This window comes from Suncus etruscus, chromosome 2 (genome assembly GCF_024139225.1).
Source record: "Suncus etruscus isolate mSunEtr1 chromosome 2, mSunEtr1.pri.cur, whole genome shotgun sequence".
In the NCBI taxonomy this organism is placed as follows: domain Eukaryota; kingdom Metazoa; phylum Chordata; class Mammalia; order Eulipotyphla; family Soricidae; genus Suncus; species Suncus etruscus.
Window position 1 is genome coordinate 44,970,283 of NC_064849.1, and position 26,316 is coordinate 44,996,598.

The 26,316-nt window shown below is 39.3% G+C and overlaps 1 protein-coding gene and 1 non-coding gene across 2 annotated transcripts in view; one reads left to right on the forward strand and one right to left on the reverse strand.

Moving 5' to 3' along the window:
* Positions 1-26,316, reverse strand: part of TOGARAM1 (TOG array regulator of axonemal microtubules 1) — an 83,667-nt gene that overhangs the window by 52,170 nt on the left and 5,181 nt on the right. The window contains exons 2-5 of the mRNA XM_049768338.1: positions 20,429-20,588; positions 16,879-17,013; positions 7,210-7,503; positions 3,303-3,562 (exon numbers count right to left, since the gene is read on the reverse strand). Of these exons, the coding sequence (XP_049624295.1) occupies positions 3,303-3,562; positions 7,210-7,503; positions 16,879-17,013; positions 20,429-20,588 (849 nt within the window). The remainder of the gene's footprint in view (positions 1-3,302; positions 3,563-7,209; positions 7,504-16,878; positions 17,014-20,428; positions 20,589-26,316) is intronic.
* LOC126003151 (U6 spliceosomal RNA) lies at positions 14,954-15,060 on the forward strand. The gene has a single exon (XR_007493688.1). It is a non-coding gene; the product is annotated as a U6 spliceosomal RNA (small nuclear RNA).

Genomic DNA, 26,316 nt, shown 5'->3' on the forward strand with positions numbered 1-26,316 from the left:
TATTAATTCTAATAAGTATATATCTATATATAATATTTTTTATATATTTATTATTTATTTAATACACACACACACACATACTGTGACTAGTGCTACTATGAACATAGAAATAAAGAGGGCTTTTCTGCTGTGTTTTTTTGGGCTCCTATATTATAGTCCAAGGAGCACTATTGCTTGGTTGTATGGGAGCTCAATTTTTAGTTTTTTTTTTTTGATATCTAGATTGTTTTCCAAAAAACCTGGAACAGCTGGCATTCCCACCAGCAGTGAATTAAGAATCCCTTTCTCTCTGCATCCATGTGCTATAGCACTGGTTGTTCTTTGAGATGTGTGCCAGTCTCTGTGGTGTGGGAAGATATCTCGTTGTTTTGATTTGCATCTTCCTGATGATTAGTGATATGGAACATTTTTTATGTACTTTTTGGCCATCTGTATATCTATTTATGCTGAGCAAAATGAGTCAGAGGGAAAATAGACATATATTGAAGAAATACTTTCAATATGAACAGTAATTTGTATTTCATTTGAATTCATATATGGGATATAAAAATAGTATGGTAGTAATATCCAAAGACAATAAAAAAGGAGGGCCAGAGGGCTATCCCATGGTAAGAAGCTTGTCACAAGAAGTTGGGGAGTACAGTTAGAGCCGAGAAGTGATCACTGACAATGACAGTTAGAAATAATCACTCTGGACAAGAACTGAGTTCTAAAGGAGATATAGTGATAATATCCCTTCAATCTGTGCTGGAAAGATAGCACAGCGGTAGGGTGTTTGCCTTGTACTCAGCCAAACCGGGACAGATGGTGGTTCGAGTCCTGGCATCCCATATGGTCCCCTAAGCCAGCCAGGAGTAATTTCTGAGCAGAGGCAGAAGTAACCCCAAAACCAAAACAAACAAAAAAATAAAAACCCCTTCAATCAGAATATTGTAAAACCAGTGTCTAAAAGAAAAAGGAAGTGAGGGAGAGAGAAAGAGAGAGAAAGAGAGAAGAAAAATGTGTTATAGAGGGGGGAGGACATGTGGGAAACTGGGGGTAATTGGTGGCAGAAAATGTGCACTGGTGAAGAGTATTGGATTTTTTTTTTTTGGTTTTTGGGCCACACCCAGCGGTGTTCAGGGGTTACTCCTGGCTGTCTGCTCAGAAATAGCTCCTGGCAGGCACGGGGGATCATATGGGACACCGGGATTCGAACCAACCACCTTTGGTCCTGGATCGGCTGCTTGCAAGGCAAACGCCGCTGTGCTATCTCTCTGGGCCCGAGTGTTGGATATTTTATGACTAAAACTCAATCACAACTTTGTAATTGTATCTCATGCTGATTTTATTGAATAATTTATTAAAAAATAAAAATCAGGGTCCGGGCGGTGGCGCTAAAGGTAAGGTGCCTGCCTTGCCTGGGCTAGCCTTGGACGGACCGCGGTTCGATCCCCCGGCATCCCATATGGTCCCCCAAGCCAGGAGCAACTTCTGAGCACATAGCCAGGAGTAACCCCTGTGCATTACCGGGTGTGGCCCAAAAACCAAAAAAATAAAAAAATAAAAAAAAATAAAAATCATCCAAAAATAAATCCATCAAATATAAAGTATGATCAAGAATATGATAAAGCCAGATGATGAGTCAATAATTAAAACTGTATTAATTTGATTATCCATAAAAATGTATGACCTCCCTATTATGTATTTGCCAATGCCTTTTAAAAAGAGGATAGAGGGGCCGGAGTGGTGATACAGAGGTACGGGTGTTTGCCCTGCACGCGGCTGAACTAGGATGAATCACAGTTCAGCATTCCATATGGTCCCCCAAGTCAGGTGCGATTTCTGAGTGCATAGCCAGGAGTAACCCCTAAGCATCAATGGGTAAGGCCCCAAATAAAAAAAAAGAAAAAAAAAAAGAAGAGAATAGAAAAAGAAAAAAAAGAAAAGAAGACAGAGATAAAAAATTGTGTGTGGGGAAATTTTTTATTTGTTCTTATCATAATTTATATTAAATACTTAAAATGAGTATTAATTTATATTTAATTGAAAAACTATCAGTACTTGATGATCACATGTTAAAAATAGCCTACAAAATGTTTTAGTTTGTTTACATATTTAAAATAAAATGCATTTTGGGGCCTTGCACACAACCAACCCATGTTCAACCCCAAACTCCACTAGTGAGAAATAAGTCTAGAGCACAATAAGTGTGGCTCAAAACAACAACAAAAAATTTTAAGTACTTAAAAAAGAAACTTTCACAGAGGGACAAGCTAAAGAATGTTTCTTATGATATGTATTGGCTACAAGAGTTAAAGATAAGAAACAATGGGGCCGGAGAGATAGCATGGAGGTAAGGCGTTTGCCTTTCATGCAGGAGGTTATCGGTTCGAATCCTGGTGCCCCACATGGTCCCCCGTGCCTGCCAGGAGCAATTTCTGAGCCTGGAGCCAGGAATAACCCCTGCCGGGTGTGACTCAAAAACCACACACACAGAAAAAGATAAGAAACAAGTAAAAATCAGTTCTATAGGCACACCATAAATTAATGTAAAGCATTAGTAATAAATACAAAAGAACAAAATTACATAAAACACTAATGTGGTAAAGGTTTTTCATGAAAAAAGAAACAAATTAGGGGAGGAAACCATGTTATGTTTCATTTGAAAAATAGTAACAAAAATGTTGGATAGGTATATTACTACATTATTTGTACTTGCAAATAAACAAGAAATAATATATATGTAAGAATTTAAATAATTTGAAATGCAAATTATGATACAATTTCACCATAAATGACAGGGGTGGTGGGCCGGAGAGCACGGAGGTAAGGCGTTTGTTTGCCTTGCATGCAGAAGGTTGATGGTTCGAATCTGGCATCCCATATGGTACCCCAAGCCTGCCAGGAGCGATTTTTGAGCATAGAACCAGGAGTAACACCTGAGCACTGCCAGGTGTGACCCCACCCCCCCCCCCAAAAAAAAGACACGGGCAGAGAGCCAAAGTGATAGTGTTTGCCTTGAAAGCAGCCTACCTGAGTTCCATCCTAGCATCCCTTAACCCCTGCCAAGAGTGATTCCTGAATGCAAAGAAAGAATAAGCTCTAAGCACCACTGGGTGTGACCCCAAAACAAAAATATAAAAAGAAAAACAAAATAAAAGGAAATAATTCTGCTGAAATTTCGGATTCTATAATGAATATAAACTATTCTTATTGATGAACATACATGATGGACTAAAGATACTTAATTATTCTCTTTGTAACAATTATTTTATAAAACCAAACAAAGCATTTAAAATTATTAAAGATTTTGATCTAACCTCTTCTTGATCCAAATCTTTATCTCTGATATTTAATTCTGAAAGATCAATTTTAAGATTATCTTTTTCACTCTTCCAAATAATATCAGGCTCTTTCTTTTTGGGTACCACTGCACTTAAATCAGCTTTATCAGGCAAAAGGCTGATTCCCCTGGGTATAGGAGGGACTGGCTTGGTTCCATTTAGTCCTCGTCGAGAAGATGGTGATCTCACCAAAGCAGGTGTAAGCTGAATAGCAGGCTTTTCTTGAGAATTTTCTCCTTCATAAAAAACACAAAAAAAAGTCATAAAATTGAGAATTAACATTACACTTAGGTTACAGCATTCTTTTTATTTAAATTTAAATTTTATTGAAACTATTGTGACTTATAAAGTCCTTCACAGTTAGGTTTCAGACATACAATGAATCAGAGCCAATCCCACCACTAATGTCCACTTCCCTCCACCAATGTTCCCCAAGTGCATCCCATACCACTTTCCTTACCCGCTGTCTGCCAGTATAGCAGGAACATTTTAAGTTTAGATTGTTAAAGTTTGGGTTTTCTGATTCCACTATTGTTGCCTTTGGCTTGGCTATTTCTTTTTCTAATTTTTTTTTGGGGGGGGTCATACCTGGCAGCGCTCAGGGGTTACTCCTACCTCTATGCTCAGAAATCGCTCCTGGCAGCTCGGGGGACCATATGGGATGCCAGGATTTGAACCACCGTACTTCTGCATGCAAGGCAAACACCCTACTTCCATGCTATCTCTCCGACCCCTGGATATTTATTTCTATTTTTTTAACACTATTAATGCACCTGAGACCACTTGGGTCCTAGCCCCTATCCTTTCGTATTTGTATTTCTGCCATTCAGTTTCTTTCCTTCTTCTTGCTATACTCTGGGGCCAAGGGTATTTGAGGCCCAATGCCTAATGGAAAACAGTATGGAGGGTTCTCAGTAAACTCAAAATTGAGCTGCCATACAATCCAGCAATCTCTCTTTTGGGTATCTATTCCCAGGACAGGAAAACACTCATCCAAAAGGCACACTGCTTTTCATTGCAGTACAACAGCCAAGACTTTGAATCAACCTAGATGACAAACAACAAACGAGTGGATCATGAAGATGTGGTACACATATATAATGGAATACTACCATAGCTGAAAGAAATGATATAATCGTGCAATTTGTAAGATATTACATTAAATGAAGTAAGTCAGAAGGAGGAGGATAAAGTCAGGAGTGATTTCTGAGTGCATAGCCAGAAGTATTCCTTGAGCATCACTGGGGGTGGCCCAAAAACCAAAAATAAATAAATAAATAAAAGGGATAAATACAGAATCATATCACATATTGGTATTTAGAAAACTGTATGAAGAAATGCAATAGTCAAAATGGAGTTGCCTCGAACACCGTTAGGTTATAGTATTCTTTTTTGTTTGTTTTTGGGTCAACATCTGGTGGTACAGCACTCAGGGGTTACTCCTGGCTCTATACTCAGAAATCACTTCTGGCAGGCTTAGGGGACCATTTGGTATGCTGGGAATAAAACTGGGGTCTGTCCATGGTTGGTTGCTGTGCTATCACTCTGGCCCTGGGTTACAGTATTATTCTTTTTTGGGGGGGATCACACCCAGCAGTGCTCAGGGGTCACTCCTGGCTCTACGCTTAGAAATCGCTCCTGGCAGGCTCAGGGGACCACATGGGCTGCCGGGATTCGAACCACTGTCCTTCTGCATGTGAGGCAAATGCCCTACCACCGTGCTATCTCTCCGGCCCCAGGTTATAGCATACATTTTTTTGTTTTGTTTTTGGCCACACCCATTTGATGCTCAGAAATTGCCCCTGGCTTGGGGGGATGGGTTCGAACCTGGTCCTTTCTTGGCTAGCGCTTGCAAGGCAGACACCTTACCTCTAGCGCCACCTTGCCGGCCCCAGGTTATTGTATACTTAAATAAAGTTGTCTTCTTGAAAAATAAAAATTACTATGTGTAATGTATACTGTATAACTTATAATCATAAAATTATTATAATATATACGTTATAAAATAAACTATAAATTGTATATTAAATTATAAAACATAACATGTATAATTTATAATTTTTATAATTTATGAAAATATTAGTCCACAAAATGAATCATCAAATTTCTCCCATATTAAATGAAAATTTATATACTAAGTAGTGAGCTGAAGTGATAGTACAATTGACAGGGTGCATTCCTTGTATGTGGCCAACCTAGGTTCATTCCTTGGCCACCCATATAGACCTCAGAGTATGCCAGGAGTGATTTCTGAGTAGAGAGCTAGGAGTAACTCCTGCCAGGTGTGGCCTCAAAACAAAATATTATATATGAAGCACAATTTTTATCTCCACATATAATTCATGAATTTTATATATAATCATTGTATATTAAAGTTTATAAGTTAGAAGGCTTATTTTCTCAATCTAATTATGTAATGCCTGAATGACTACTGCATGTAAAACAGTAATATAGGAGAACATGAAAGAACAAATTAAATAAAGTAACCAACTTTCAATATGTTATTTGCTTTTACAAAACATAAATTAATAGGAAAAAGGAGGTTCAGGGCTGAAAGGGTAATTAAATTGGTTATGCAATAAATTTATCTTATAGTCAGTCATACTGGAACATTAATATTGTGATAAGCTTAAAAACACAACTTCATATCTTAGAGACTGGACAGAAAAACCTTACAATATCAGAATAATTTTTTTTCTCTTTTTCCTCCCTCCTTGATGGTATCCTACCTAGATCAGGAGGAGATCAAGATCACCCAGGCACATGTGGTGGCTAATGACCTCCCTCTTATCCCAGACACTTTCTTTTTTTTTGTTTGTTTTTTTTGGGTCACACCCGGCGGTGCCCAGGGGTTACTCCTGGCTGTCTGCTCAGAAATAGCTACTGGCAGGCACGGGGGACCATGTGGGACACCGGGATTCGAACCAACCACCTTTGGTCCTGGATCAGCTGCTTGCAAGGCAAACGCCACTGTGCTATCTCTCCGGGCCCTATCCCAGACACTTTCTAAGTTACTGAAACATCTTCCAGGTCGTTTTATAACGGATCACAAACAATGGAAGTCATGAATTGGCTTTTATATGTGAAGGTACCACAGAGAAGGTAAGGCCTGAAGCTTGGCATGAAGTACTTAAAGCAATCTTCTGATTTTGGGAAGAGCTGCCATCAAAATAATAATTTATAAAAGGTAACAGAAATTCTTTGAAGAATTTTAACATACATTGAATCAATGACAAATAAATGAAAAAATAAACTTTATACTTTAATGGCAGTGAATACCATTTTATATTTGTAAAACTAAAATTTATTAGTAAGCTCTAAGGCTATTTATGTCCATATTGGGGAGAGAGGTGGTACTTTCAGCTCAGCATAGGATTTATTCCTGGTTCTGAGCTCAAGGATTCCTTCTAGTAGGACTCAGAGGCTTGCTGGGGTCAAATTCAAGTCTACTATATAAAAGGCAACTTAGTTTCTCAGTGTACTATCTTTCTAGCCCTCATGATCTTTTAAAAGCATGATTAGATGTGTCATTTTTTTTGTACCTTTAAGAAAAAATGGGGCCATGCATAAGCGGTGCTCATGGATTACTACTGGTGATACTCAGAGAACCTTACTGCATTGCTTGGGATCAAACCTGGGTCATCTGCATGAAAGGCAAGTGTCTTCCCTGCAAGGGTTTTTATTTTAGTCAAAGTGACAAAAAAACTTTCGAATTTTATATTACACATTTTATCTATTAATGCTATTATTTTCCTATATTATGTACTAATTCATAGATAAAATGCAATTTATTAGCCTTTAAAGATCTAGCAACCCCAACTCTAAAGTAACAATTCATACATACAAAGCTGAACAAAGTATTAGTTCTAACCATCCTTTTTACCTGTAGGATCAGATGATTTTGTGTTGACAAGCTTTTTTTGTGCAGTTGGCTTTGATAATCCTTCACAACTTTTAAGAGTCCAAAAATTTGAGAAATTAACAGAATTATCTTGAGATTTCTTTGGAGATACATTAAGAGATGTGTGCTTTGGACTAGTTCGAGGTGATGAGAGAGGACAGGATGGAAGGATAAAGGCTCCTGTACCTGGTTTTGGGCCAGAGTATGATGAAGTACGTTCTGTTTGGCTACCAAATGTTTGCTGTGTTTTACTACCAAAATTTAGGCTGGTATTCACTGCAACAAAACAAAAGAGATAGTTATTATATATATGCCTTGAGCAATTTTTGCTTTTCATATTCATATTTCTATCCCATATTTTATTTATTTATTTTCAGAGGGGAGACACCTTGTGGTACTCAGGAATCACTCTTGGTAATGCTTGGAGTGTTGGGGATTGAACCAAGGTCTACTCAAACAAGTGCCTTGCTCACTATACTATTCACCAGCTCCCTATAATAAATATATTTTTAAATGAGTTCTAGGGGTTAGAGAAATAATATAGGAAAAAGAACAATCGCCTTATATGCAGCTATCTGGTTCAATCCCTAGCATCCAATATGGCTCCCTGTCAAGAGTAATCCCTGAGTGCAGAGTCATTCAGGACTAAGTCCTGAACACAAATTAAATAAAATCATAAAGATTTCAAGCAGACTATTTCTCTATCACTGCATTGCTACTATAATAATTTATTATTGTATTACCTGCTTAGTTTAATTCATTTTGATCTTTTAAAAAATGACGTTTGCTGAGGCTGTTAAGATAGTAGAGTGGATAAGCATGCATGGTCATGCTAGGTGACCTAGACTTGACCTATGGTACCACATATGGTACCCTAAGCACCACAGGCGTGATCCCAGAGCAGAGTCAGGAGGAAGCCCCAGTACTGTTGGACATGTCCCACAAAGCAAAGGAAAATAATTATCTTAGTCATTTTTTACCATCATTCTATTAATCAATCAGTCTATTGGGCTCTGTTAAAAAAAATCTGGGTGTGCTGGGCCCAGAGAGATAGCACAGCAGCGTTTGCCTTGCAAGCTCCAGGACCAAAGGTGGTTGGTTCGAATCCCGGTGTCCCATATGGTCCCCCGTGCCTGCCAGGAGCTATTTCTGAGCAGACAGCCAGGAGGAACCCCTGAGCACCGCCGGGTGTGGCCCAAAAACCAAAACCAAAACCAAAACCAAAAAAAAAAAATCTGGATGGTACATTGATCAAAATGACACTGACTACATAATCTAGAAATAACCACCATTTTCATGATGATGAACCTCCCTGTTGGAAATAAAGCTCCAATTTCATAGGACTTCTTTATTATTATTATTATTATTATTATTATTATTATTAGTCACACCTGGCAGTACTCAGGAGTTTATTCCTGGCTCTATGCTCAGAAATCACTCCTGGAAGGCCAGGGGTACCCTATGGGATGCTGGGATTCAAACCACCATCCGTCCTGGACTGGATGCATACAAGGCAAAAAGCCTTATGCTGTGCTATCTCTCTGGCCCTATTTTATTTTGCTTTTTGGGATTATATCCAGAAATATGGGAGGTAGGGTACTACTCCTACTTCAATGTTTAGAGATAACTCACTGTGATGCTTGGGAGGCAATGCAATGCTATGGAAGGAACTAAGAGGTCCTGCAGATAAAACATGCATTCCAACCCATTTAATCTCTGTTCAGATCATTTTTAGTTTTTTTTCTTATTTATTTTTGGATTTTAAGCCATATTTGGTGCGCTCAGGGGTTATTCCTGGCTCTGTGTTCAGAAATCAACCCTGGCAGGCTTGGGGGACCATATGGGATGCTGGGAAATGAATCCGTGTCTGTTTGGGTCAGCTGTGTGCAAGGCAAACATCCTACCACTGTGCTACCACTCCAGCCCCAAAAGTTTCATTTATTTAAAGACAAATTTTGGGAGGTATGGGTTTGTGGGCAGTGGCAACATTTTTTTTGTGATGGACTGGTAGTGTTGGGGTGGGGTCACGTAATTGGTCATGGTGCTCATATACAGTTTGCTGTGAAGGTAGGGGAACCAGGAGACAATAGATGGTATGTGGAGAGCCAGGGATAGTGGCCTGAAATATGCAAGGCAGGTGCTCTACTACTGGAATAGAGGTAACAAGATACTGATAAGAGGATTTTGGGAATTTTGGTGGTGAGGGATACAGTAACTTTATGTGTCAAAACCATAAATATCAATATTATTGTAATGTGACCTATAGTATAATATCAATTAAATGATAAATAATAATAATGATAATAAATAAATAAATGTAGCATTATAAAGGTCATTACAGAGCTGCTGAGTTAGATGTGGTCATACAGAGCTAGGGAACAAACTCAGAGACTTGGGGACACACACTCAATCCTTTGGAACTATCTCCCTGGCCTACAGTACAAATATTTTTGTTAATTTTATATTTTAGCAGACATACATCAACATTTTTGTATCTGTCTTGAGTATTTGTCTAGTGCTGTTTTTCCTTGTTTTACTTTCTATTTTGATAAGTTTTATATATGGATCTTAAAAACAGCGCTTCAAAGTAAAAATCTAAGACTTGAGAGATAATATAGGGTAGGATGTTTCCTTGCACATGGCAAAACAAAGTTTGATGCCCAATACCTTAAATAAGGGGTCTCAAACTCAATTTACCTGGGGGATGCAGGAGGCAAAGTCGGGGTGGATCCTTTAGTGCAAAGTCAGTAGTAAGCCTTAAATATTGGGGGATGTGACCCAAACAACTAAAACAAAACAAAACAAAAAAGGATTCCTCTGGGGCAGGGCCACAAAACGTTGTACGGAGGGCCGCAAATGGCCCGCGGGCCGCGAGTTTGAGACCCCTGCCTTAAATGGTCCCCTAAGTCTGCCAGGAGTGATCTGTGAACAGTCAGAAGACCTGAGCACTGCTGGGTATGATCCCCACTCCCAACCAAAAATAAATAAGTAAATAAATAAAATCTGGGAGTCAGAGAGAGAAGAGCAGTTATAAACTCAACCTAGTTTCAGGTCTCCCAACCATTTTTGGATACAGCGACATAGGCCCTGTTACAGGGCCCAAGCAGTATCTCATTCTAAAGCCCTTGCATTAAAAAAATTGCTCAGTTAGCTGAGAATCACTGGTGGAGGCCCCAGGTCTCCAAAATTCCACTGGGAAGACTCTTCCTTGAAAATAATAATATAGGGGCCGGGCGGTGGCGCTGTAGGTAAGGTGCCTGCCTTACCTGCGCTAGCCGGACCGCGGTTCGATCCTCCGGCGTCCCATATGGTCCCCCAAGCCAGGAGCGACTTCTGAGCGCATAGCCAGGAGTAACCCCTGAGCGTCACCGGGTGTGGCCCAAAAACCAAAAAAAAAAAAAAAAGAAAATAATAATATAAAACGTGATCCTTCTTTTAGTTAGGTTTTGTTTATTTACATTTATGTTAACTAGTGGTATCATCTATTGTAATTTAATCTTATTTTATTTTCTATCTATTATAGTTTTTTTTTGTTGTTTTGTTTTTGGGTCACACCCAGCAGCACTCAGGGGTTACTCCTGGCTCTAAGCTCCTGGCAGGTTTGGGGGACCATATGGGATGTTAGAATTTGAACCACCATTCTTCTGCATGCAAGGCAAATGCCCTACCTCCACGATATCTCTCCAGTCCCTATCTATTATAGTTTGAATACATTTTCTTGACTGTAAATAATTTAAGTCAGTTTAATAACTTTGTAGAAGTTCCCACAAATTTTCCTTTAATTTTCAAAACATGGTATTATTTATACTAACAATGCTCTTTTGAATGTTATATTAAACAGACTCTTAAGAATTATTTATGCTTATTTTTGGTATTTGTGTCACTGGTATTGGTAAGTACAGGAGATTGAACCCAGGGCTCCTGCATGAAGGCATGAACTCTAGTACTCTGATGTCTCCCAGAATCTTAGACTCACATAGATTATGTGTTTATTTTCATGTTTACAATTTTTTTGGTTTCTGGGCCATACTTAGAAATAGTCAGGGGTTAAACCTGGCTTTGCACCCAGGAATCACTCCTAGTAGGAAAAGGGTTCTATATACGATGCCAACAAGTGAATCCAAGTTGACTGTATGCAACATGAGAGCCCTACTGGCTCTACTTTGTCTCCAGCCCTCATGTAATTTATTTATTTATTTTTATTTACTTTTTGGGTTTTGGGCCACACCTGGTGACGCTCACAGGTTACTCCTGGCTATGCATTCAGAAATCGCTCCTGGCTTGGGGAACCATATGGGATGGTTCCATATGGGCCATATGGATCATATGGGACCATACGCCGGGGTATGGAACTGCGGTCCATCCTAGGTCAGCTGCATGCAAGGCAAACAACCTACCGCTACACTATCGCTCTGGTCCCTCATGTAATTTATTTTAATTCCTATAGAAATGATTAGATTCCCTCCTACTTAAATCTTATTTGGGTAGAAAAGAGAACACTTGATGGTCACAAATTTATATAGAAAACAAAGCCTTTAGTTTCATGATTTCAATCTCAATGTTAGTGATACTTGTTATTTTCATATCAGTGTCTCATTCCAAACTGCTTTTATAAAGAGATTTAAAAAGATTTCTTTTGGTTCTTTTTTTGGGGGGAGGGAGGCCCACACCCTCAGGAGTTACTCCTGGCTCTGTGCTCAGAAAAAAATCACTCCTGGCAGGCTCAGGGGACCATATGGGATGCTGGGGATCGAAGCCAGGTCCATCCTGAGTCACCTGCGTGCAAGGCAAATGCCCTATTGCTGTGCTATCGCTCCGGCCCTAAAAATATTTCTTATAGACTTTTTTTCCAAGCACATGTTCTCTCTTGAACATGCACTTTTCTCTTTCTCTTCTCTGCTTATGTCCCACTTTGAAGAAGCCTTTGTTATTTCTTTAACGCGTATCACTCTCCTTTCCCCTCATCTTTCTCTAAATTTCTTTCAATAAAAAGTCTGCCTCATTCCAAAAAATTTTTATGAAGAACTCAACCACTAGATATGTGTATAAACAAATACACAAATATGGAGAAACCGAGTGAGTCCAGAGTCAGTGAATGCAACAAAAAATACCAACATTTCCAACACTTGGTGTAAATTACAACATTTAAAATTAGGTGGCCCTGGGGCCAGAGCAATAGCATAGTGGTAAGGTGTTTGCCTTGCACGCAGTCAACACAAGATGGAACCCAGTTCGAATCCTGGCATCCTATATGGTCCTGAGCCTGGAAGGAGCGACTTCTGAGCGCATAGCCAGAAGTAATCCCTAAGCACCACCAGATGTGACCCCAAAAAACCGAAACAAAAAAAAATAAAGTTAGGTGATCGAAGTGATGGTACAGAAGAGACGGCACTTGATTTGAATGTAGCCAACCTGGGTTCAATCCCCAGTGTCCCCCATGGTCTCCTGAGTCCCACCAGGAATGATCCCTGAATGGAGAGCCTAGAAATGTCTGGGTATGGGCCCTGAAACAAAAAATTGGGTGACTTCAAGCCAGATATATGGTGTAGCAAAAGTATGCTAAGAATGTGCCATGAAACTGTAAACCCTTTAGTTTGGTTTCTAGCACTGAAAAATAAATAATATAAAATTGGGTGGGCAAGGTATTTTTATATTTATCACTATATATATATATACACATACATACATATATATATACACACACACACATAGATAAAAGAATCAATGCAATGCACAAAATATAATCAAACTTCCAACATTTGTTGTGATTCACAGTATTTTTAATTGGGTGACTGGTGATATAAATCAAGTAGCATATGCTTTTTTCTTTTCTTATTTTGGTTTTTGGGCCACAGCCAATGGCACAGAGGAGTTAGTGCTGGCTCTGAACTTAGAAATCATTCCTGGCAGGTTCGGGGAAACATATGGGATGCTGGGAATTGAACCCGTGTCAGCTGCAAGCAAGGCAAACACTCTACCTGCCATGCTTTTGCTCCATTCCCAGAATATATGCTTTTAACTTCAATAACTAGCACCAAATGATCTTTATAGCACCAATGGGTATGGCTCTGGGTCCCTGAGCATGTCTAGGTACCACAGGATGTGGTCTCCAAAGCTATTAACAAAAATTAGAATATATCTATGGTTTGGGATCATACCCAGTGATGTTCAAGGCCCTTTAATTATCCCACAAAAATTAAGATGCTAGAAATCCTGAAAAGAACTTAAAATTTTTTTTTTCTTTTTGGTTTTGGGTCACACCCAGGAGTCCTCAGTGGTTACTCCTGGCTCTACACTCAGAAATTGCTCCTGGCAAGTTCGGGGACCATGTGGGATGCTGGGATTCGAACCACTGTCCTTCCACATGCAAGGCAAACACCTTACCTCTATGCTATATCTCCGGCCCCTCTTTTTTTTAATGAAATTTTTATTTAAGCACCACGATTACAAGCATGATTGTAGTTGGGTTTCAGTCGTAAACAGAATACCCCCCTTCACCAGTGCAATATTCCCACCCCCAATGTCCCCCATCCCTGGCTGTAGTCGAGACAGGCATTCTATTTCTTTCACTCATTAACATTATCATGCTAGTTGTTAGTGTAGTTATTTCCCTAATTGCACTGCCCACTATTTGTGGTGAGCTTCATATCGTAAGATTTTCCTATACAGGGATGTACATGGAATCTATTATGCTGAGTAAAATAAGTCAGAAGGAGAGAGAGAGAGAGAGAATAGTCTCACTCATCTATGGGTTTTAAGAAAAATTAAGGACATTATGGTAATAATGCTCAGAGACAATAGAGATGAGGGCCAGAAGGACTGGCTCACAATAAAAAAAATTTTGAGGGGGTTTACGGGCCCCACTGGCAGTGCCCAAGGGTTACTATGGTCAGAAATCACTCCTGGGCAGGCTCGGGGGACCATATGGGATGCTGGGGATCGAATTGGGCCTTGCATGCAAATGACTCGGCCTTGATCTCATGGATCTTAAACAGTCCCTTAAGCCTTCTAGGATTAATCCCTGAGTGCAGAGTCAGGAGCATAGCTGGGTGTGGTGCCCCACCCACCAAATAATCAAAAAAGTTTATAGAAAATAACTACATCTAATCCCATCAAAAAATGGGGAGAAGAAATGAACAGACACTTTGATAAAAGGCACATGAAAAAATGCTCCACATCACTAATTATCAGGGAGATGCAAATCAAAACAACTATGAGGTACCACCTCACACCACAGAGATTGGCACACATCACAAAGAATGAGAACAAGCAGTGTTGGCAGGGATGCGGTGAAACAGGAACTCTTAGCCACTACTGATGGGAATGCCGACTAATTCAACCTTTCTGGAGAGTGATATGGAGATTCCTCCAAAAACCGGAAATTGAGCTCCCATACGATCCAGCTATAGCACTCCTAGGAATATACCCGAGGAACACAAAAAATACAATACAAAAACCCCTTCCTTACACCTATATTTATTGCAGCACTATTTACCATAGCAAGACTCTGGAAACAAGCAAGATGCCCTTCAACAGATGAATGGCTAAAGAAACTGGTACATATACACATGGAATATTATGTAGCCATCAGGAGAGATGAAGTCATGAAATTTTCCTATACATGGATGTACATGGAATCTATTATGCTGAATGAAATAAGTCAGAGAGCAAGAGAAAGACGGAGAATGATCTCACTCATCTATGGGTTTTAAGAAAAATGAAAGACGTGCTCGCTTCGGCAGCACATATAATAAAATTGGAACGATACAGAGAAGATTAGCATGGCCCCCGAGCAAGGATGACACGCAAATTCGTGAAGCGTTCCATATTTAAAAAAAAAGAAAAAAGAAAAATGAAAGACATTTCTCAACAATTTTCAGAGACAAAAGAGGAGGGCTGGACGTTACAGCCGACCTTATGAACCTCACCACAAAGAGTAATGAGTTTAGTTACAGAAATAACTACATTGCGAACTATCCTAACAATGAGAATATATCAAAGAAATAGAAAGCCTATCTAGAGTACAAGTAGGGATGGGAGGGGAGGAGGGATATTTGGGTCATTGGTGATGGGAATGTTACACTGGTGATGAGGGGGGTATATCATCTTATATGACTGAAACCCAACCACAATCATGTTTGTAACCAAGATGTTTAAATAAAAAATATTAAAAAAATTTAAATACTTAAAACTTTGTAATTATCATTGTTTGTAACTAAATAATATAAATAAAACTTTATTAAAAAAAGAAAATAACTCTTCTTTTACAAGATTGTTTTATTTGGGGGTTATACCTAGCAATACTCAGTGTCTACTTCTGGCTATATGCTCAAGGATCACTCTTGGTGAGGTTTGGAGGATCATATGTGGCACCTGTGATCAGCTCTAAGTTAGCAACATGCAAGACAAGTGTTTTACCCACAATATTGTTACTATAAGATGCTTTAACAACTAATGCCATTTTCAAATACTTGGCATTAAATGTTGAAAAATCCATACCAAAGCTACACAGATCCCTGGTGACCCATTCCACTTTATTTCAATAATAAGTCCTCAGCCATTCTGGGTTATTTTTTAATTCTCTGACAAGCAAAGCACATTCTTTTCTCAAAAATTTTCTATTTGCTGGTAACTTTGATTAGATTTAAATTTTCTCACTCAGACAATCTGATTTTTCTTTAAAGGGGAAGTTAAATATCACTTCTTAAGAAAAGCCTTACTTGAATACTCATGCTAAAGTGTCACTGAAAGCCTCTAAAATACACTCATATCCTGCTTTCTTTAATTCATGTAAGGTTTATAGCATCCTTAATTAAATGTATTAAAATTAATTGATTAGAATTAAGGTTTGATTCAGGCTGGAAATAAGCTAGAATATTAAAAAGAAAAGAAAAACTGGGGCCGGTGAGGTGGCACTAGAAATAAGGTGTCTGCCTTGCAAGCGCTAGCCAAGGAAGGACTGTGGTTCGATCCCCTGAGTCCCATATGGTCCCCCCAAGACAGGGGCGATTTCTGAGCGCTTAGCCAGGAGTAACCCTGAGCATCAAATGGGTGTGGCTCTCCCCTCCCCCCAAAAAAAAGATAAAGAAAAAAAAAACTAATTTGTACCATGACTTTCTAAACACTGAAATTTATTTATCTGGTTTTGAGGCCTGGAAATGCTCAGGGATGACTTCCGGAATTACTGTGTGGATGACGCACAGGAGTTACTGCACACAAGAATTACTCCTGGTAGGCTTGGTGAATTATACTGGATGCCATAGATGGAATTCCAGTAAGCTTTGTTCAAGGCAAGCACCCTACCACTGTTCTATCACTTCAGCCTGAACTAAATACTCATCTATAATCAGTTACATTTATACAAGGAATACTAAATTTAATACTTTTTTGCAATAATCACAAAAAGTTCAGGATTTTTTTTTTTTAATTACTTTTTGTGGGGCCAGAGAGATAGCACAGTGCTAAGGCACCAAGAGCGATTTCTGAGCGTAGAGCCAGGAGTAATCCCTGAGCACTGCCGGGTGTGACCCAAAACCCAAAAAACCAAAAAACAAAACAAAACAAAAATTACTTTTTCATGAGTAATATTACACAAAACACACAGGTTATATTCAGAAATAATCTGAATCCAAATGAATTTGGAATTTAAACCTTTATCTTGATGACTATTTGCTGTTCCCAGGAATTGTAAATCAGAATCCTCACTTCCAGTTTTACCACATAACTGTGAAAATTCATGTTGTCCACACTTTCCAGCAAGATTGGTCTGATGAGTTCCAGTAGTACCTACTGAAGAACAAAAACAAAAGTGTAAAAAAACTCACAACTGTCTCTAACTGCATAAATGTAGTTATGAATCATGCATGTAGGAGTAAATACAGGAGAATATGTAGAATAAGGTAGACAAGAACAGGATAACACTTCTGGTATGGCAGGACATGACAAACTACTAATACAAAAAGGTATGTTGACAAATATGCATAAAGGTACACATTCCTTTTTTTTTTTTTTTGGTTTTTGGGTCTCACCTGGCAGTGCTCAGGGGTTACTCCTGGCTCCACGCTCAGAAGTCGCTCCTGGCAAGCACGGGGGACCATATGGGACGCCGGGATTCGAACCGATGACCTTCTGCATGAGAGGCAAACGCCTTACCTCCATGCTATCTCTCCGGCCCCAAGGTACACATTCTTACATGTTCCTTCTCTCATCATGGAATGCTTCTGTAGATCTGGATCTCCATCTTCCCAATAGTTGCAGTATATAATACACCAAAAATTTTCTACTATGGAACTCTTTTATGTCCTTCCTTTCCTAACACAGCACATCATTCATACAGTTTTCAACCTTATCTAGACATGTTTACTAGGTACCTTTCCTTCTTCTGTGCCTGACAAAAGTTCTTCCTGGATAGCAAAATAAATATGAAGAAAAGAAGGTAGTGATCTTTATTGCACCCCATTTTATTAATATAGAAAATGCACTGATATCTAGTAGTTTTGAAATTCTATGTTTTTAAATTCCCTGTAATTTCAAGCCCTTTTATCTATTTATCTTTTATATTTTGCACATCTATTTTTTTTTTTTTTTGTGGTTTTTGGGTCACACCCGGCAGTGCTCAGGGGTTATTCCTGGCTCCAGGCTCAGAAATTGCTCCTGGCAGGCACGGGAGGACCATATATGGGACACCGGGATTCGAACCGATGACCTCCTGCATGAGAGGCAAACGCCTTACCTCCATGCTATCTCTCCGGCCCCAGCACATCTATTTTTTATTTTTATGACTAATAATGCTCAGGGGTCATTCCTGGAAAGTTCAGGTGACCATAAAGGATGACAGTGCCCTACCCATTTACTATCTCCCTGGCCCAAAATCTTCTATTTCTTTTTTGTTTTGGCTACACTCATTGATGCTCAGGTTACTCTTGGCTCTACACTCAGGGATCACTCATGGCAGAGCTAAGCAGACATGGGATGCCAGGAATCAAAGTCTGGTCAGCTGCATACAAGGCAAGGCCTTATTCACTGTATAATCAATCACTCCACTACTTTCTTTAATTTTTAACTTAGAAAATGCTTCTCATTCTGGGGCTAGAGCGATAGTATGGCGGGTAGGGTGTTTTTGCCCTGCAAGCTACCAATCAGGAATACCTCGCATCCCAAATGGTCTCCTAAGCCTGCCAGGAATAATTATTGAGCATAGGTGTGGCCCCAAAATCAAAACCAAAAAACAAAACAATTAAAAAGCTTTTCATTTAGAACAAAGCCAAAGTTTATTCAATAGCCTGGTTCTTTTTTCCTTTACTCATTTTCTCATTTCAATAGTCAGACATATTCCTCAATATGTCCTATAATTTGTACTAACAACTTGGTCTTCCTGAAATTAACTTGTTCTTCTGTGTTATCTAGAAAGTTTGCTGCAAATATTTAAGAATAGGAACTTTTCCACATGATTAAAAAAAGTTCTTTCTCCATTTTTCTCTTTTCTTTTCTCCATAGTATTTATCATACTGACATACTGTCTTACAGATATTTAATGATTGCTTTTCCACAACTGAAGTGCCAAGTCTATAAGACAAAAAGTCGTCCCCCCCCCCCCATTTTTTAACCCCTTTGGCTATAGCCAGTTATGTTCAGGGGATGCTTCTAGATGAATGCTCAGGGAATCATTTGGTTTTTCCAAAATGCCCTGCATACAAAGGAATCGTTCTGCCCATAAAACTCTTTATTTTTCCTTTTTTGGGGCCACACCCGGCAGTGCTCAGGGGTTACTCCTGGCTGTCTGCTCAGAAATAGCTCCTGGCAGGCACGGGGGACCATATGGGACACCAGGATTCAAACCAACCACCTTTGGTCCTGGATCGACTGCTTGCAAGGCAAACACCGCTGTGCTATCTCTCCGGGCCCTTTGTTTTTTTTTTGTTTTGGGGTCACACCCGGCAGTGCTGAGGGGTTACTCCTGGCTCTACGCTCAGAAATCGCACCTGGCAGGCTCAGAGGACCGGGATTTGAATCACCAACCTTCTGCATGAGAGGCAAAAGCCTTACCTCCATGCTATCTCTCCGGCCCCAACTTTTTCTTTTTCTTTTTTTTTTGGGGGGTTTTTGGGCCACACCCGGCGGTGCTCAGGGGTTACTCCTGGCTGTCTGCTCAGAAATAGCTCCTGGCAGGCACGGGGGACCATATGGGACACCGGGATTCGAACCAACCACCTTTGGTCCTGGATCGGCTGCTTGCAAGGCAAACACCGCTGTGCTATCTCTCCGGGCCCCCCAACTTTTTCTGACCCATTTTTTTCCCTTTGTCAACTGGTAGATTAGAAAAGTGCATGACACATATGACAAATATGACTGATAAAGCAACTACTGCCTTATATTATTACTTAAAAGTAATAAAGCTTTCTAGGGTCTTATGAGGCAATTAAGTCAAAGTATTAATTCCAATCAAATCTTTGACAATGTTTTAGCCTATAATATTAAATTGAATTTGGGACTGAAGCAGTAGCACGAGCAGTAGGGCCTTTGACTTGTACATGCTGACTTAGGAAAGACAGTATTTCGATATTCCAGCATTCCATATGGTCCCCCAAGCAAGCCAGGAGCGATTTCTGAATGCATAGCCAGGAGTAACCCCTGAGTGTCACCAGGTATGGCCCAAAAAATTAAAAAAAAAAAAAAAAGGGCCGGAGAGATAGCATGGAGGTAAGGCATTTGCCTTTCATACAGAAGGTCATCAGTTCAAATCCTGGCATCCCATATGGTCCCCCGTGCCTGCCAGGAGCGTTTTCTGAACGTGGAGCCAGTAGTAACCCCTGAGCACTGCCGATGTGACCCAAAAACCAAAAACCAAAAAAAAAACAAAAAAAAAAAAACAAAAAAAAAAAAACAAAAAACAAATTGAATATGAACCAATTATAAATTTTATGAACCCTTGTATAAATCGTGAAAATTAGAGGAATCCTTAACTTTTTTTTTTTTTGGGTTTTTGGTTTTTGGGCCACACCCAGTGGTGCTCAGGGGTTACTCCTGGCTGTCTACTCAGAAATAGCTCCTGGCAGGCACGGGGGACCATATGGGACACCGGGATTCGAATCAACCACCTTAGTTCCTGGATCGGCTGCTTGCAAGGCAAACACCGCTGTGCTATCTCTCCGGGCCCTTCTTAACTTATTTCAATATGGAGATACTGGCATATTATACTTACCAGAAGCACATACAGGAAGAGACTCTGAATTAAAATCTTGACTATTCTGAAATAAGTTTCTTGATATTCTTTTTCTGTTAAAACATAAATCATCATTGACTGATGACTGACCTTGGGAAGGCCTTAATTTTGGAGATGGGATGAAATCATAAGTTGAAAACTGTAAAAACAAAATTATAAATTAGCAAATTTGTGTTGCATTTACTTAGTAATAAAATAACAATTTGGAACCAATTAAGAAATCTGGAAGACAAAAAAATTTCATTTGTCAAATAAATATATGACAACTATTCACATAGCATCAGGTATAGTAATAGTTTTAATTCTATGATGTTAATTTTTCCTTCTTTCTTACTTTAATCTAAAACAATTATGCACCTTTCCTTTTGACAATTTATATACAGCAATCAGAAGGAATACAAATGGCAAAAAGAATGAAATGACAACTTCAGACCCAAGAATCAGACCCAAGTCAGCAGTATATAAGGCAAGCACCTGGACTACATTTTCTCTCCACATGCAAGGCAAATACCTTTCCTACTATATAATTTATCCCTATAACTCTCACTGGTGAATTCTATTAAATAATTTATCAAAGAAAGGATACCAATTTTCTATCATCTTTTTTAGGAGAAGCAGAGGGGATACTTGCTAATTCATTCTATAAATTCAATGAAGCTGAATATAAATGTCAGAAAAAAAAACAGATCAATATTTATTATAAACATAACTCTAAAAATAAACTCAAAATATTAGCAAGTGAAGGTATATCAATTATAGCTAAAATTATAGCTAAAATAAAAAACTGAATCCAACAATGTGCGATTGATTATACAGTAAAACATAACCATGTGAGATTATATATATATATATATACACACATCAGGGGTCTCAAACTCACGGCCCGCGGGCTGTTTGTGGCCCTCCGTACAACATTTTGTGGCCCTGCCCTAGAAGAATCTTTTTTTGTTTTGTTTTGTTTTAGTTGTTTGGGTCACACCCCCCAATGTTCAAGGCTTACTACTGACTTTGCACTCAAGGAAGGATCACCCCGACTTTGCCTACTGTGGCCCCCAATTAAGTTGAGTTTGAGACCCCTGATATATATATATTTTTTGTTTGTTTGTTTGTTTTTTGGGTCACACCCGGCAGCGCTCAGGGATTACTCCTGGCTCTATGCTCAGAAATCGCCCCTGGCAGGCACAGGGGACCATATGGGATGCCAGGATTCGAACAGCTGTCCTTCTGCATGAAAGGCAAACGCCTTACCTCCATGCTATCTCTCCGGCCCCAGGATTATATTTTGTTTTATGCTAAACATGATAGTTCTGGGAGTGGAGATGGGGGCTTTGAGTAGGGAACTATATGCTCCAGGATCACTCTCAGTAGTGCTTGAGGGACTATGCAGTCCCATGGATTAAATCCAAATCTTTGGCACGCAAAGATTAAGCCACCTGGAAGAGCAGTATCTCTGCCCCCTCTATGGTATTTTGTCCCAGATTTACAAAGGCAGACTTGACAACTGAAAGAAATCTTTCTTGAATAAGAAAAAAATACATAGGATGTATACATTATTCATGATAATGTGACAAAAAATACATTATCAAAAAATGGAGAAAAGGCATTTGACAAAGACAGTGTCTTAGTAATTAAACTCTGAATTCACCAGAAAGAGACTAAATAAAAGACAGCTACCAAAAAAGCCCTTCAGAATGTGGAAAGAAGATGGACTTTTTTTTAGCTAAAATCAGACACAAACACAAAAACTTCCTTCACATCATTTTTCAAGATTATACTGGAAAACAATGCAATTAAGACAAAAAGACTGCAAACCAGTGTCTAAATGGAAAAAAAAAGGTGTGTGTGTGTGTTTGTGTGTGTGTGTGTGTGTGTGTGTGTGAGAGAGAGAGAGAGAGAGAGAGAGAGAGAGAGAGAGAGATGGAGGGAAAAGAAGAGGGTGGGAGGAAAACTGGGAACACTGGTGGTGGGACATGTCACTAGAGAAGGGATGGGCATTGTACTTTGTATAGCTGAAACTCAATCATGAACAACTTGCAACTGTGTCTCTCATAGTAATTCAGTTAAATAATTTATTTAAAAATTAAGTTTAACAAAATATTTTTACAAAAAAAAAAAGACAAAATAGGTAAACAGTGGGTGTACAAATTAAAGAAAAGTGTCTTTTTAGATTACACTTTTATAATCTTAGAAAGTAAAAAGAATTAATCAAAAAAAATCTCATGAGGGCCCGGAGAGATAGCACAGCAGCGTTTGCCTTGCAAGCAGCCGATCCAGGACCAAAGGTGGTTGGTTCGAATCCCGGTGTCCCATATGGTCCCCTGTGCCTGCCAGGAGCTATTTCTGAGCTGACAGCCAGGAGTGACCCCTGAGCACTGCCGGGTGTGGCCCCAAAACCAAAAACCAAAAAAAAAAAAAAAAAAAAAAAAAAAATCTCATGAATCTAATAAGTGATTAAAGAAATGTATCATGATATATGTAAATCACAATACACTGCAATAATCAAGGGAAAAAATGTATCTGATGGGAAAGAGATATTGTACAGGGCCAAGGCACTTGTTTTGCAGTCCATCACCCCATACTCATCTCTTGAAAAAACATATAGTCTCAGGACTAGAGAGATAGTACAACAGGCAATGTCTTTGCCTTACATGTATGTGGTTGATGTGATGTGATCAATGTGGTTTGATCCCTCACACTTCATATGCCTGGCCTACCAGCACCATTAGGAATGATCCCTGAGTGATGAGCCAGGAGCAAACCCTACGAACAGCTGGGTGTGCCCCAACAAAAGAACAAAATACTCCAAGCAAACAAAAAAGGATAAGTTGGGCCAGGAGGAATAGCACAGCGGCGTTTGCCTTGCAAGCAGCTGATCCAGGACCAAAGGTGGTTGGTTCGAATCCCAGTGTCCCATATGGTCCCCCGTGCCTGCCAGGAGCTATTTCTGAGCAGACAGCTAGGAGTAACCCCTGAGCACCACCGGGTGTGGCCCAAAAACCAAATAAATAAATAAATAAATAAATGAAATAAAATAAAGGATAAGTTATCTAAACACCTCCAAATACCCACTAATAAAAAACCAAGAGCACACCTGAGAACCACCAAGTGCGAACAAATCTCCTCCCCACAAAACTAACAAAATAAAACGAGATCTAATGAGAAAAACACAAAACTCTAAGAGCTAAATAAAGTCTTCCGTGTTTATAGATAGCATCTAAAACAATCAAGTATTAGTTTTTCTTGTTTAGAATAAAAGAAACAGTAGATATAATGTAATTTTCATTAAAACCTTAGCAATTTACTTTGAGGAATAAACGAAGTGATTCTAAAATTTAAATAGAGAATAATAATGACACAAAATAACCAACTCCACACTAAAATAGAACAAAATTTAAGGAGTAACACTACATGCCTCCAACATTTTATTATAAAGCTATAAAAACCAAGATAGTGAGGTAGTAAAATGATTGAGATACTGCCCCCCAAAAACCAACAAAACAAAGAAATTGCAGAAATAGACCCACAGTCAACTGATCTTTAACAAAAAACAAAGGTGGATTAGTAGCAGAATGATTATCTTTAAATAATAAATGGTTTTGGAACTCATGTTTAAAAAATGAATCTATCGGGGCCGGTGAGGTGGTGCTAGACGTAAGGTGTCTGCCTTGCAAGCGCTAGTCAAGGAAGGACTGCGGTTCGAACCTGGCGTCCCATATGGTTCCCCCAAGCCAGGGGCGATTTCTGAGCGCTTAGCCAGAAGTAACCCCTGAGCATCAAACGGGTGTGACCCGAAAAAAACAAAAAAAAAAAAACAAAAAAAACTATCACATGGTGGTTCCAGATCATTATTAATAGGTGTAGCTGGCTGAAGGTCCCCCACCCCCCTACTCCCTCAGCTCTGGCAGGAATGGCCCTGGTGGCACTGCAGGCCCCAGATCAGAGCACTGATCTGTCAAGCCAGTTAGCAGACATCCTCTGAGGAAGCCCCTTCCAACTCCCGGTAAACTTGATCTAGCTCAAACTTGAAAGTGCAAGTTCCTGGGGCCGGAGAGATAGCATGGAGGTAAGGCGTTTTTTTTTTTTTTTTTTTGCCTTGAATGCAGAAGGTCTGTGGTTTGATCCCGGCATCCCATATGGTCCCCTGAGCCTGCCAAGAGTGAGTGATTTCTGAGCATAGAACCAGGTGTGACCCAAAAACCAAAACCAAAACCAAAAAAAAAAAAAAAAAAGAGCATTGCTTGCCCAGCACCACTGAATATGGACCCAACAACAAAATCAGTCAAAACACAGACCTTATCATCATTTACAAAAATTAAATCAAAATACACCATAGATCTAAATATAAAACTATAAATGACTAGAATGTAATACATAAGAAAACCTAGATGGCTTTAGGTAAGACGATGCCTTAAAATGTTTGTAGGAATCTCCATATCACTTTCCATAAAGGCTGGACCAGTCGGCATTCCCACCAGCAGTGAAAGAGAGCTCCTTTCTCTCCACATCCCCGCCAGCACTGCTTGTTCTCATTCTTCGTGATGTGCACCAATCTCTGTGGCACGAGATGGTACCTCATAGCTCTTTTGATTTGCATCTACCTGATGATTAGTAATGTGGAACATTTTTTCATGTGCCTTTTGGCCATTTGTATTTCTTCTTTGGCAAAGTATCTATTCATTTCTTCTCCCCATTTTTTGATGGGATTAGATGTTTTTCTCCTAGGGATATACCCAAGGAACACAAAAATACAACACAAAAATTCCTTCTTCACACCTATATTCATTGCAGCGCTATTTACCATAGCCAGACTCTGGACACAACCAAGATGCCCTTCAACAGATGAATGGCTAAAAACTGTGGTACATATACACAATGGAATATTATGCAGCCATCAGGAGAGATGAAGTCATAAAATTTTCCTATACATGGATGTACATGGAATCTATTTTGCTGAATGAATAAGTCAGAGGGAGAGAGATAGACGCAGAATAGTCTCCCTCATCTATGGGTTTTAAGAAAAATAAAAGACATTTTTACAATAATTCCCAGAGACAAAAGAGAGGAGGGCTGGAAGGTCCAGCTCACAACACAAAGCTCACCAAAAAGAGTGATGAGTGTAGTTAGAGAAATAACTACATTGAGAACTATCCTAACAATATGAATGAATGAGGGAACTGGAAAGCCTCTCTGGAGTACAGGTGGGGGTGGGGTGGGGAGAAGGGAGATTTGGGGCATTGATGATGGGAATGTTGCACTGGTGAAGGGGGATGTTCTTTATATAACTGAAATCCAACTACAATCGTATTTGTAATCAAGGTGCTTAAATAAAGATATTAATTAAAAAACATTTTGTTTGTTTTTGGGTCACACCCAAGGTTGCTCAAGGTTTATTTCTCAGTTCTTCACTTAGGAGTCAGTGCAGTTGGGGTTCAGGGGTATGGGATTCCGGGATCAAACCCAGGTTAGGTTTTTATATAAGGCAGTGAGGGCAGTGCTTCTCAATTATTTTCTGTCATGCCCCCCTAGGAAGAAGAAAACATTTTTTCACGCCCCCATATAACTGTAAATAGTATTTTTATTAAAAAAAAAACTTTGACCTGCAAAACAAAAATATGTAAAATAATTTGAGCTTATTTTTTTAATCAAAGGATTAATGGCTACAATGAGCACGTTTTGCAATGCATAGCTTTTCGAAGTGGAGTTTGAAGCAGGACACAGCAACTCTCAGTTCCAGAGACATACAGAGACATAAACACAGGGCTTAGCTTGTTATGACAGTGTTTGCTGAGGTCAAATGCACCCCCTTTACGGAGCCTAGTGCCCATTCTGGGAGGCGTGCCCCACTATTTGAAAAGCACTGATATAAG